We start from the raw sequence: 13460 nt of genomic DNA, 5'->3' as shown, positions 1-13460 counted from the left end.
GTAAATGTACATGTCAGCTGCCATATAATTTGCTTTGGCCTGTATTTAGTGCTTTTATGATTTCCTGTTTTGATGTTACAATTTTGTTAGTTCATAGATGTTGCTTGTTTGTTCTTAGAAAATATTCAAAATTGACTCTGTTGTCTCTGCAGTTCAAAACGTTTTGTATCAAGCTTCTAGGTTTTGTCACAGATAGTAATGCTTTGCTCATGTAGTTGTTGCATGTTCAACTTGTGTCCAAGAAACTTGACCTCCTGTTCCAGTTTATACTATTAATTAGTAATTCAAACAGATCATTATAGTTCTTTAGAAGTGGGCTTTTGTGTCCAACCGCCCTGAATTTGTAGAGAGGTCAGCCGAATAATTTTGGTTACTCTGATCTCACAAGCATAATGATTAATTTTTGTATATATAGATACTCCGACAGCAGGTATAAAAAAAGCCACTCCTACAGCGAAAATCAGTTTCTGAGCCCGGGCTCAGATGATCCCAAAATCTACACCACCGATTTATTAGTTTTAATCTTGTTACATGCATTAGTAGAGTTTTTTACCGTGTCATGCATGCATGTTTAATTAAGAAGTTGCATGCTAGCTGGTTTGTTAGCTAGTTGAGTCCTTGCTTGTACGTGTGTACGCCGATTGATGGATGTGTACACGTGGATTGAGTCGATGCATGTAAATAGGATCATTAGCCAGAAGTGTTCGAGTTTACGTTGCGGCTATTAGTACGTGAGTTAGTTGAGCCACGATGCACTATCGTGGGATGGCACGAATATGGTGGGTCGTGGCATAGAGTTCGCCGGTTTAACTCGTCAAGTTTGCAGTAATCAAAAGATAAATAAGAGAAGAAAACCAGAAAAGAGGATGGCAGTTGCGCCTCGCAAAATCCCGTGTGTTCATCTTCCTCCCTCTCTCATCTGTCTCCACCGTGCTCGCGTGTGTTTCCGGCCTGTGATCCAACACGTCACATGTGGATCCGTGCCATCCAGTGTATTTCACTGTCGTATTCGCATTTTCCCACTGAACCGCTGTAGCGTAATCATTGCAACGGCGCGTTACAGTAGCGAGGCGGAACAAGCAGCAGGCTGACGGATCGGCGTGTTATTAGAGCCAGGCTGAGTCATCGACTCCACCGGTCTCCAAACGGCGCGTAGACGGGCTGGCTTTAAATGCACCCACCCATCATCTCGCCTTCCACTTCCATCCAGACGCACTCAAACAGAAGAATCTCCATTTCATACGTAGCAGTGACCATTGCTCTAGCCCTCCAAATCTAGTGAGAATCCCTATTCCAAATGCACATAGTTATTTTTTCATTGCCCCGGCAATCACCTCTTGCTGAAAATGAGACCAAACTGAGTTTCAGCAAACTGCAATTTATTCAGATAAAAAAATGGCACATCGATCATGTCCTACCAAATATTTTAATTTGACACTTAAGTTACAGTATGCCAAATGCATGTCACAAATTATTAAGAAACAAACCTGTTTACAGTCTGTGACGTGTCTCTCCAAACTGAGGAACAAGCGTGGAGCAAAGCTCACAAAAACACACCAGAAAATCCTCGGAACTACAGATTATCAAAATTCAGTTTTCACTAGTAAGATGCCCGTGAGTTGCACGGCTAACCAAAATGCATTGATCTAGAGTAGTTTATTTCACAACTTATGTGGTGGTCATCTCATGTATAACAAATATCAATATGTTTCTTTGGATATATTCATTCTGCTTTTGAGCTCGCAAGCATTCGGGTGAAGAGTAAATGCAGACAGAATAGCAAACATAACAAACCTATTCTTGCAAACAAACACGTTCCAGTGTTCAAGCTGCATGCAAAACTTCATGAAGAAAAAACACTTGTGGTGCTTTGCCAAAAAATAGTTTTTAACGATTTGTTTATTTTTCTAGTCCAACATTAATGTTATTTTTTCATGAAATGTTGCACAAATAGTTCTACATGTTTGTTTCCAAAAGATTTCTTTAAATTTTATTGATATTATTTGAGCTCAAGAGCCAAGTTCATGTCCCATCTTCCTTCTGGCATTTCTTATGCAACAATCGAGTAAAAAAAGGACGAACCTATAATTAGAGCCTTGCCGTGCCGAGCTGAGTCGGGCCGAGCAACTACAAAATAGGCATTTCTTCCATATGTTACCATTACATATCTGCAACTGCAGAAGAAGATTTTCTTCTTCATCAATACCCATACATTGGTCCTTGTCAGATCAGAAGGCGAAGGGTAGTGCATCTCACCTCCCCACACTCTGTTCCATCTATGAGAGTGTGATCAACATGGATTGCGTCGCCGGGAAGGGGGAAATAATAGTAGGTGGCGGCTGCGCCGCCGAGGATGAGCAGGGCATAACCATCGACGTACTTGTGGGGGTTGGTGTTGGAGGAGACAGGGGAGGACACAGACGTTGTGGTCGCAGTTGGGGCTGGTGAAGCAAGAATACAGGGGAGGCAGTGAAACGTTGGGGCTCCAACGACTCCGGCAGTGAAATGTTGGGGCTGTGGCTCGTTTCCAGCCCAGTATTTTTTTAATGTAGCAGCGAAATGTATAGGCTACAAGAGCAGCCCAAGCCCAATACGAAGCTATCCTTATTTGGTGACCTAGACGAGCAGCATGTACTTACTGACCCACGCGATGCATCCATCCCCCCGCCGCCACACACAGCCGTCGCTCGCACCTCCCTCCCTCTTACATTCTCTTCTTGTTCCCAACGCATCCATAATCCGTCCCCGCCGCACGCACACAGGCATGCTTTCGTCGCCGAGCGCACACACGCACGCAGATGCTCACGCGTTGCCCACCCATGTTCTTCTCTGCTTGTGTTGCGTCCTCACCAACGTCGGCAGGTGCGTGCCCTCCGCCTCAATGCCGCACCGCCACTTGCTCTGGCATGCACCGGCCGGTCACGGCCACACGGGCACGCCCTGGTGGCCGGCGATGACCACCATGACTCACAGCACATCCACAACATGCACCTCCCTTGTCCATCCACTCACGAGCCGCTCGGGCTAAACAGAGCCAGTGCAGAATGAGCCGAGCCACCCATATGCAGCTCGTTGGCATCACCCAGCCGAGCCGAGCTGGCTGCTTCCGAGCGAGTTAACATGGCTCTGTCTGAATTCGGCTTGGCTCATGACCAGTCCTAATCGGTAGCATACTTACCCAGGTTGAAGTCAGGGAGACAGGGAAGGGGGTGGTGGAGACGACGAGGAGGGGTTTGTGGTAGTGGTCGGCAATGGAACCTGGGGGCGAACGACCGACGTTACCGACCTGTCCAGATCCTTCTTTCTTTCCTGAGATGGCGCTAGATGAGGTGGGGTAGAGATGGGCTAAACACTGAACTGGAGTGGCAGGGGGTTATTTGTAAAATTGCCATAGTTTGTCTCAGATGCGTTGGATGCAAATCGGATGGCTGTAGATGAAAGATGGCAGGCACACCATCATCACCAACTCAGATTTTTATAGGAGTAGAGATGTTTCAGCAACACCCATCCACCTAGTGCAAGTGGTCTGACGATGTCCTTCCATGCCACAATTCTTGCACTTCCCAGGCCTCCGCGGTTTTTTGGGTGCATCCCCTCTTCCAGGACACATAGTCCGCTTATCGCCCTCTCGACTACATATGTTGCAGAATCTTGTACGCTTGCTCAGCCCCTCATATGGTGCCTTCTCCCTGCAGTTTGTCGGTCTCCCGACCCCTCTCTGCTTCTCTGGTACTGTTAGCCCATGCAGAGCATTCACACTGACAGAGTTCGCAGTGCTAATGCATTTTTCGGCAATTTCATTGCTTGCCAACACAAGCAATCTCTCCGTTCCCAGGTAATGTACAAGGAACTAAGCCGGCCGTGCGGTCTTCAAAAACCAGACCATCCCTCCTCTCGACGAAAGGTGCTCCACTCACCATTAAAGTGGTCTCCCATTTTTTAAGACGCCCCCGCGTCGACCCCCGCTCGGGCGACTCGGGTGGCTCCCCAACCCTAGCTGCCACCAGGGCCTAGCCAATCTTCCTCCCTTACTCCCGCCGCCGCCGGAGGACGCCGCCGGCTTGCGCCCGGAGGCCGACGGCGCTGGCGGGGGCTCTTCCTCCCTCCCGCGTCCCAGGAGTGGCAGAGCCCCAACATGCGTGGAGTGCGGCCGATCTAGAAGCGACCAGGGGGTGATACCTTACGCACCACCGTAACCTTCCTCCCTCCTCGTCCTGTCGCCGCTCGAGGGTGGTTCCCTCGGCCGGATTTCGAATTTGGAGCTGCAAGATTTGGTCCTATGGCAGGTGTCCCGTCCAAGCACGACGCGCATGTCACTCACATCATCAGGTTTCCGTTTGTGGTAATCGTACGTCGACCCAAAATGGCCAGCACTCGAGCAAGCTGCTCATGTCGACATCGTCTATTGTCTCTTTCTCTATCACCCGCTTTGATGGCCATGGTCTCGAAAGAATATATATATGCGCTTCCCGCTGGCAGTCGAAATCAACATCACACCGCTGTTGGGCGCGCATAGATGCATCCCGTGCCACGTTTCTAAAAATTACACTAAAATGAGCATGTAGGTTATACGGAAATATGCATCCATGCATGCATGCTTCAGTACAAAAAGGTGAGTTGGTGAGTGATACTACCTAGCTTTCTTTTTCCATAGTAGTATACTACACAAATTATGTACACTGAGTCACTGACCATTAATTGCGGCCTATTTAAGTAGACCGCAAAGCGTGACGACACCCTATAAGACGTCAATGTTAGATGGAGTAAAGGTAAGAATCAAGACGGACTCCTGTACCCAATGGCGGAGCTATGTGTATAGCTGAGGGGGCTATAGCTCCCCCCCACCCAGCCCAGCTATATTTTATCATGAACTCAATTAACTATATTTCCTTTTGTATTTTTCTGCGCTACGTCCTGCCCTTGCAGATGACCGTGAGCCTTCTTCGTGTAGTACACGATGGGACCATGATCTGCAGGGCAGTGGCCCCAGTAGGTGCTGGGACGTTGACTGCACTCGACCTCTTTGACAGGGTGAGCTATCACGTATGCATAAACATCCACATATGCACATACCATGTTTTGTAACTGAAAATTTCCTGTCACAGGTGATGATGGGCCTACTGCTAGTTTCCTCTGCCTGCTCGTTGACGGTGTCACATCTGGTGGGTCGTACCCTGCACCAGTGCCACAAGTTCGCCGACGGTACCTGCGGTCTCTACTTGGCAGCCGGCATGCTGACTCTCTTCGCGGTGGGCCACCAGCGTCCCGGTGGTGTACTACAGTCCTGCACCGGCTGTGTATGATGCGAGGCCCAGAAGCAGCTCCACCACTACTAGGTACAGTTTAATCCTTTCAGTGTATGCTTGGCATGCAATTTTGAAAAAAAAAGAAGCATCCCATGCCACGTTTCTAAAAATTACACTAAAACGAGCATGTAGGCTATACGGAAATATGCATCCATGCATGAATGCTTCAGTACGAAAAGGTGAGTTGGTGAGTCATATTACCTAGCTTTTTTTTTTCATAGTAGTATACTACACAAATTATGTATACTGAGTCACTGACCATTAATTGTGGCATGTTTAAGTAGACCACAAAGCGTGACGACACCCTATAAGACGTCAATGTTAGATGGAGTAGAGGTAAGAATCAAGACGGACTCCTGTACCCAATGGCGGAGCTATGTGTATAGCTGAGGGTGCTATAGCCCCTCCCCCCCCCCCCCCCCACTATATTTTATCATGAACTCAATTAACTATATTTCCTTTTGTAGCTTTCTGCGCTACGTCCTGCCCTTGCAGATGACCGTGAGCTTTCTTCGTGTAGTACACGATGGGGCAATGATTTGCAGGGCAGTGGCCCCAGCAGGTGCTGGGACGTTGACTGCACTCGGCCTCTTTGACATGGTGAGATATCACGTATGCATAAACATCCACATATGCACATACCATGTTTTGTAACTGAAAATTTCCTGTCATAGGTGATGATGGGCCTACGGTTAGTTTCCTCTGCCTGTTGGTTGACGGTGTCAGACCTGGTGGGTCGTTCCCTGCACCAGTGCCACAAGTTCGCAGACGGTACGTGCGATCTCTACTTGGCAGCCAGCATGCTGGCTCTCTTCGCGGTGGCCACCAGCGTCCCGGTGGTGTACTACAGTCCTGCACCGGCAGTATATGCTGCCCAGGCCAAGCAGCTGCTCCACCACTACTAGGTATAGTTTAATCCTTTCAGTGTATGTTTGGCATGCAATTTTGAAAAAAAAAGGAAGCATCCCATGCCACGTTTCTAAAAATTGCACTAAAACGAGCATGTAGGTTATACGGAAATATGCATCCATGCATGCATGCTTCAGTATGAAAAGGTGAGTTGGTGAGTGATATTACCTAGCTTTATTTTTCCATAGTAGTATACTACACAATTTATGTACACTGAGTCACTGACCATTAGTTGCGGCCTGTTTAAGTAGACCGCAAAGCGTGACGGCACCCTATAAGACGTCAATGTTTAGATGGAGTAGAGTAAAAAATCAAGACAGACTCCTGTACCCAATGGCAGAGCTATGTGTATAACTGAGGGGGCTATACACCCCCCACCCAGCCCAACTATATTTTATCATGAACTCAATTAACTATATTTCCTTTTGTAGCTTTCTGCGCTACGTCCTGCCCTTGCAGATGACCGTGAGCCTTCTTCGTGTAGTACACGATGGGGCCATGATCTGCAGGGCATGGCCCCAGCAGGTGCTGGGACGTTGACTGCACTCGGCCTCTTTAACACGGTGAGCTATCACGTATGCATAAACATCCACATATGCACATACCATGTTTTGTAACTGAAAATTTCCTGTCACAGGTGATGATGGGCCTACTGCTAGTTTCCTTTGCCTGCTCGTTGACGGTGTCAGACCTGGTGGGCCGTTCCCTGCACCAGTGTCACAAGTTCGCCGATGGTACCTGCAGTCTCTACTTGGCAGCCGGCGTGCTGGCTCTCTTCACGGTGGCCACCAGCGTCCCGGTGGTGTACTACAGTCCTGCACCGGCAGTGTATGCCGCCCAGGCCCAGCAGCAGCTCCACCACTACTTGGTACAGTTTAATCCTTTGAGTGTAGGTTTGGCATGCAATTTTGAAAAAAAAAGGAAGCATCCCATGTGTAAAAATGGTTTGACCTTGCATTTTGCTGCTTACTGCTACCTCTGTACCATAATATAAGACGTTTTTGTAGTTCAAATTGAACTAAGAAATGTCTTATATTTCTAGTAAATGTACATGTCAGCTGCCATATAATTTGCTTCGGCCTGTATTTAGTTCTTTTATGATTTCCTGTTTTGATGTTACAATTTTGTTAGTTCGTAGATGTTGCTGGTTTGTTCTTAGAAAATATTCAAAGTTGATTCTGTTGTCTCTGCAGTTCAAAATGTTTTGTATCAAGCTTCTAGGTTTTGTCACGGATAGTAATGCTTTGCTCATGTAGTTGTTGCATGTTCAACTTGTGTCCAAGAAACTTGACCTCCTGTTCCAGTTTATACTATTAATTAGTAATTCAAACAGATCATTATAGTTCTTTAGAAGTGGGCTTTTGTGTCCAACCGCCCTGAATTTGTAGAGAGGTCAGCTGAATAAATTTGGTTACTCTGATCTCACAAGCATAATGATTAATTTTTGTATATATAGATACTCCGACAGCAGGTATAAAAAAAAAGCCACTCCTACAGCAGGTATAAAAAAAAGCCACTCCTACAGCGAAAATCAGTTTCTGAGCCCGGGCTCAGATAATCCCGAAATCTACACCACCAATTTATTAGTTTTAATCTTGTTACATGCATTAGTAGAGTTTTTTACCGTGTCATGCATGCATGTTTAATTAAGAAGTTGCATGCTAGCTGGTTTGTTAGCTAGTTGAGTCCTTGCTTGTACGTGTGTACGCCGATTGATGGATGTGTACACGTGGATTGAGTCGATGCATGTAAATAGGATCATTAGCCAGAAGCGTTCGAGTTTACGTTGCGGCTATTAGTACGTGAATTAGCTGAGCCACGATGCACTATCGTGGGATGGCACGAATATGGTGGGTCGTGGCATAGAGTTCAGCCGGTTTAACTGGTCAAGTTTGCATGTAATCAAAAGATAAATAAGAGAAGAAAACCAGAAAAGAGGACGGCAGTTGCGCCTCGCAAAATCCCGTGTGTTCGTCTTCCTCCCTCTCTCGTCTGTCTCCACCGCGCTCGCGTGTGTTTCCGGCCTGTGATCCAACACGTCACATGTGGATCCGTGCCAGCCAGTGTATTTCACTATCGTATTCGCATTTTCTCACTGAACCGCTGTAGCGTAATCATTGCAATGGCGCGTTACAATAGCGAGGCGGAACAGGCAGCAGGCTGACGGATCGGCGTGTTATTAGGCTGGTCATAGTGGGGAGTAACTTAGAATAGTAACATGCATACGTTACTACTCTATGTTACTACCCTTATAGCGGGAAGTGTCATATATGTAGTAACATACACATGTTCATTTATTGTTTTGTAGACTCATTTTGCATTGGAAAGCGCTATGTGATGGTAACAAGGTTACTCTATTTGCCTCTCTCCTCATTAACTACTTGCCACATCAACATTTTTGCTTATGTGGCATCTATGTTACTAACTATGTTACTCCCACTATGACCAGCCTTAGAGCCAGGCTGAGTCATCGACTCCACCTGTCTCCAAACGGCGCGTAGACGGGCTAGCTTTAAATGCACCCACCCATCATCTCGCCTTCCACTTCCATCCAGACGCACTCAAACAGAAGAATCCCCATTTCATACGTAGCAGTGACCATTGCTCTAGCCCTCCAAATCTAGTGAGAATCCCCATTTTAAATGCACATGGTTATTTTTTCATTGCCCCGGCAATCACCTCTTGCTGAAAATGAGACCAAACTGAGTTTCAGCAAACTGCAATTTATCCAGATAAAAAAAATGGCACATCGAACATGTCCTACCAAATTTTGAATTTGACACTTAAGTTACAGTGTGCCAAATGCATGCCACAAATTATTAAGAAACAAACCTATGTTTACAGTCTATGATGTGTCTCTCCAAACTGAGGAACAAGCGTGGAGCAAAGCTCACAAAAACACACCAGAAAATCCTCGGAACTACAGATTATCAAAATTCAGTTTTCATGTTTCAGCAACACCCATCCGCCTAGTGCAAGTGGTCCGACGATGTCCTTCCATGCCACAATTCTTGCACTTCCTAGGCCTCCGCAGTTTTTTGGGTGCATCCCCTCTTTCAGGACACATAGTCCGCTTATCGCCCTCTCTACGACATATGTTGCAGAATCTTGTACGCTTGCTCAGCCCCTCATACGGTGCCTTCTCCCTGCAGTTTGTCGGTCTCCCGACCCCTCTCTGCTTCTCTGGTACTGTTAGCCCATGCAGAGCATTCACACTGACAGAGTTCCCAGTGCTAATGCATTTTTTAGCAATTTCGTTGCTTGCCAACACAAGCAATCTCTCCGTTCCCAGGTAATGTACCAGGAACTAAGCAGGCCATGCGGTCTTCAAAACCCAGACCATCCCTCCTCTCGGCGAAAGGTGCTCCACTCACCATTAAAGCATCCAAACCAACATAAGTGTGATCGAAAGCCTCTACATCCATGGCTTTCAAGTAAAAGGTGGAGTGCCTACACGTGAATGACAGGTTAACTGGATCATCTCTCTGGTACTGAACCAGATGTTGGGGTAGTATGTCCCTTGGTCGTTTGTCCACCGCTTCAATATAGGCTTAGCCGGGATTTCCTCAACATGAAGTATTTCCATCACCTGCGTCAGTGCAAAAACGTTTTAGTTTTCTTGGTCGCGAATACATTTTCTTTTTGAACGAACGGAGTTGATAAGTCAATTTACCCTTAGAACATGGCAGCACAACATCCCAGTGTGCTCGAACTGTCCACATTCACACGTACATTCTTCTTTGTCTTCACTTACGTTCACCTCGTACTCAACCCTGCTCCATTTCTCCATTTTACTGCATTGTTGTGCACTGTGACATACTTCCTCATCTTCTCTATTTCAGTGACATTGTAAGCCGCCGCTTCAGTTCAGTCCAAGCTCAGGCCTTATTACACTCTTTGTTGGGTCCTCCGCGTATTTGCGGATCGACTTCTCCATACCACTCATTCTAGAAGGGCATGGCGTCTGATCTGGTGGTGCGCTACCCAGCCATAACCTGCAGTTCACGACAACACCATTAGCAGTCTTCAATCTGTTGGCGATTTTCTCTGTTCTATATAACCAAAGTTAGACACAAAGACAGCACAACTCAGAATTGAAATGACAGGCATTTGTTAACGAGGTTCGGCAATGTGCCTACGTCCCCGGGAGCCGAATTTCGGCGGCTCCATCCGTATATTATCTTATCCACAGTTAGGCAGTACATCAGCGGTATTATATACCCAGGTATTCAGCCTGTTCTCTGTACACACAACGCAGCTGTCCATAGGACCATGTCCAGTTCAAGAGATTGTTCGCATTGTTCGTCTTATCGGATATGGGCGAAGCTGCTGTTGAACATGCCGGTGTGGGAAGCCTTGGGTGCAGGCTTGGCCACCTCAGGGGTGCCAAACACGTTCCAGAAGCGGAGGGTCTCGTCCGCAGAAGCCGACGCTACCGTGCAACCATCAGGACTCTGCAGTTTCACAGCATGAGAAGACGATCAAACAACGAACAGGCTAACATGTTGATAGTATCTGCAAAGAATTAAAATGGCGATGGGAATGTACCTGTGCCATGAAGAGAACGCGGGAGGTATGGCCAGTGAGCTCAGCCATCTTGACCATCGAAGGGTACTTCCACAATGTCAGCTGGTTCTGAGTGAACCCGTGTGAGCTCAGCAGCTCCCTCTCATTCTTGTTCCACAGAAGAGAGCACACCTGTGACCCGGTATCAACAGAGTTCAGGCATGCGCCGGTGTGCGTGTTCCAGAACTTGATGCACCGGTCGCTACCGCCGCCGCCGGTTGCCAGCAGGTTGCTCTGGAACGGGCACCATGCGAGCGCCTTCACAGCGGCCGTGTGGTCCTCGAGCCTGTGCAGCCACTGGTTGCGGCCAGCAGATGGCATGGAGGATGCCATCGACACATCCCAAATGTGCAAAAGGTTGTCGTTGCCACCGCTCGCCAGTTGCTGCCCTGAGCCAGACCACTTGAGCCCGCACACCTCCTGGCTGTGCCCCTGGTAAGTCTGCACGGCATGATCCCTGATCCTCACGTCGTTGTTCACGATCCTGCCGTCCATGCCGCCTGTCGTCAGGATGTTGTTGTTCCATGCCAGCGAGCCGACCCTTGACTCATGCACACCTTTCAGAGTTCTCAACTGCATACAGAGCCGAATGTAATTAAGCATCTCTGATCAAGCTCGTTAGGACATGAACAATATTTTGTAATCAAGCTCCACTGCAAGTGTATACTAACCAGGCGGCTGGAGCTGGTGTCCCAGAGCTGGATGTCAGACGAGTTGAGCCCAATAGCAAGATGGCGGCCATCAGGAGCCCAGCTGACGCTGGTGATGGGGCCGTTGTCCTCCTCGACTGTCACGAGCTCAGATGTGGATCCACTTGAGGCGTCCCACAGGTACATGGTGTCGCCCAGCGCAATGGACAACACGTTGCTGCTCCCCCAGTCCATTAGGTTGAGGTAGTAGTCGTCGACGAGGTCCGGTGCATCCAGAGTCCTCTCGGCAGACTGCAATTGTCAATCGACATCAGTAACCACCACCAAATCAAATGCTACTACATCTGTAGATACCATGTGCATCAGTGGAACCACGAGTATGCGCGTACCTGGGGAATGTAGCGCCTCTGCTTGGCCGGCTTGGCCTGGTGAGAAGAAACCGTGTCGGCAGCAAACACGTTCTCGGGTTCCGGCGGCTTGTTCCTGAAGGCGAGGATCCGCGTCCGGTTGTTGAGCAGCTTCTCGGCCAGAAGCCTCCGGTAGGCCTCCTTGGACGGGGATGCCGCTGCGTTCTCCTTGTCCTTCTTGCCCTCCGTGAGCAGGTAGTGCGCCACGTCCATGTCCATCGCCGACCGATCCGGGATGAACCTGTCTCCCTGCACGCACCAAAGGAAAAAAAATAAAACACCCGGTCAGGCGTTTCATCGAACACCTTACGCGCACACGCATCTGCGGGATCTCGGATCCAGGAACTTACGTAGCACTTGGCCGACGGGTTGCGCGTGCTCAGCGACGGCATGTAGGGGCGGGATCCGGCCTCCTGGAGCGGACGCTGCGCGGCGGCGCGGCTCTTGCCGGAAGAGATCGAGCGGGAGCCTGCATCCATGGTTAGAACAGAAGAAACAGAACAGGCAAGCAAATAACAGTAATCGCAACAAGATCAGGCGGCAGAAGTAAACGCGGATCAATAGATCGATCGGGCAAAAATTAGCACAAGAACGGGATGCTGTGATTGAACGAGCGGATTGGCGAGCAGAGACGGGGATCTTTCGGGAGCGAGAGGGATTCGTCTCCCCCGGATCGGCGAGGGAGGCGGCGGCGAGCACGAGAGGGGAGGCAGAGAGAGAGAGAGAAAGTCACAGATTGCTCGATGACTTGTGAGATTTAGGGATTTGATTGGGAGCGGTATTTGTAGGGGTCGACGACGCGGGGGCGCACGGGGGGCGGCCGCAAGCTCGCAACGGCTAGTTGCCAGGGAAGAGAGGGGGATTATTACCGCGTGATGATATGGGAAAGGAAAATTAATAATTGGAAAAAATAGAAATGTTTATTTATTTCCTTGAATAGTCATTCATTAAGGGTGCATTTGGTTTGGGAACCAAGTGGAATGGAATGTCATGGTTTCATTCCACTGGAATGGATCGGTTCCGTTCTTATGTTTAGTTTTTGTGTTTAGTTGGGGATATTTGATAGAATGTTTAGTTGGGGATATTTGATAGAATGGAATGGTTACATTTCAAGATTATCACATTCATTTCTACGGGTTTAACAATTCTAACAGCATCATTACAAAAATAAATAACATGCCCATCAGTATTATCAACTAAGAGATCTTTAACTATTGCAATATTAGGTTCAACCTTAATTTGTTCATACGGTTTAGGTGTTCTAATATTATTTTTATTAACCACAGTTGTAGATTAAGCATGTTCCTCAAATCTAATAAGAAAATGAGATTTCTCAATACAAGTAGTTGGCACAATTGGATCGACATTGTATGAAAGTTTCATCTTTAACTATAACGGGTTCCTCTATCTTTTATTTAATAGGGGGGTGATATTTAAACCATTCATCCTTAGGAAGATCAACATGAACAGCAAAAAATATTCACAAAATGTAGCTATTATCTCAGAGTCAAGTTCATATTTAAAAGTAAACTTATGAAAAGCATCAATTTTTATAAAAGATTTAATACAATCAAACTCAAGATTTATACCTGAATCTTTACTTTAGTTGAATTCCCAATCTT

General features: G+C 47.5%; 1 protein-coding gene across 1 annotated transcript; it reads right to left on the bottom strand.

Annotated features, from left to right (window-relative positions):
• Nucleotides 1–8983: 8983 nt before the first annotated feature.
• Nucleotides 8984–12659, bottom strand: LOC125509827 (cell division cycle 20.2, cofactor of APC complex-like). The gene is made up of 6 exons (XM_048674850.1): nt 12189–12659; nt 11821–12087; nt 11453–11722; nt 10764–11354; nt 9889–10669; nt 8984–9804 (listed from the first exon to the last, which is right to left on the bottom strand). Exons 1-5 carry the CDS (start codon nt 12315–12317, stop codon nt 10523–10525), a joined length of 1404 nt encoding a protein of 467 aa, XP_048530807.1. The 5' UTR covers nt 12318–12659; the 3' UTR covers nt 8984–9804; nt 9889–10522.
• Between the last annotated feature and the right edge of the window lie 801 nt (nt 12660–13460).

Source organism: Triticum urartu, chromosome 5 (genome assembly GCF_003073215.2).
Source record: "Triticum urartu cultivar G1812 chromosome 5, Tu2.1, whole genome shotgun sequence".
Taxonomy (NCBI): domain Eukaryota; kingdom Viridiplantae; phylum Streptophyta; class Magnoliopsida; order Poales; family Poaceae; genus Triticum; species Triticum urartu.
The sequence above is the reverse complement of the archived record's forward strand: the minus strand, read 5'-3'. Positions and strand labels throughout refer to the sequence as shown.

Excerpts from the sequence above, each read along its gene's own strand:
- LOC125509827 (XM_048674850.1), bottom strand. The coding sequence starts at position 12,317 with ATGGATGCAGGCTCCCGCTCGATCTCTTCCGGCAAGAGCCGCGCCGCC. Across the intron at positions 11,723-11,820 it reads AGAGGCGCTACATTCCCCAG|TCTGCCGAGAGGACTCTGGA; the intron begins GTACGCGCATAC and ends TGACAATTGCAG. Across the intron at positions 10,670-10,763 it reads GCGTTCTCTTCATGGCACAG|AGTCCTGATGGTTGCACGGT; the intron begins GTACATTCCCAT and ends GTGAAACTGCAG.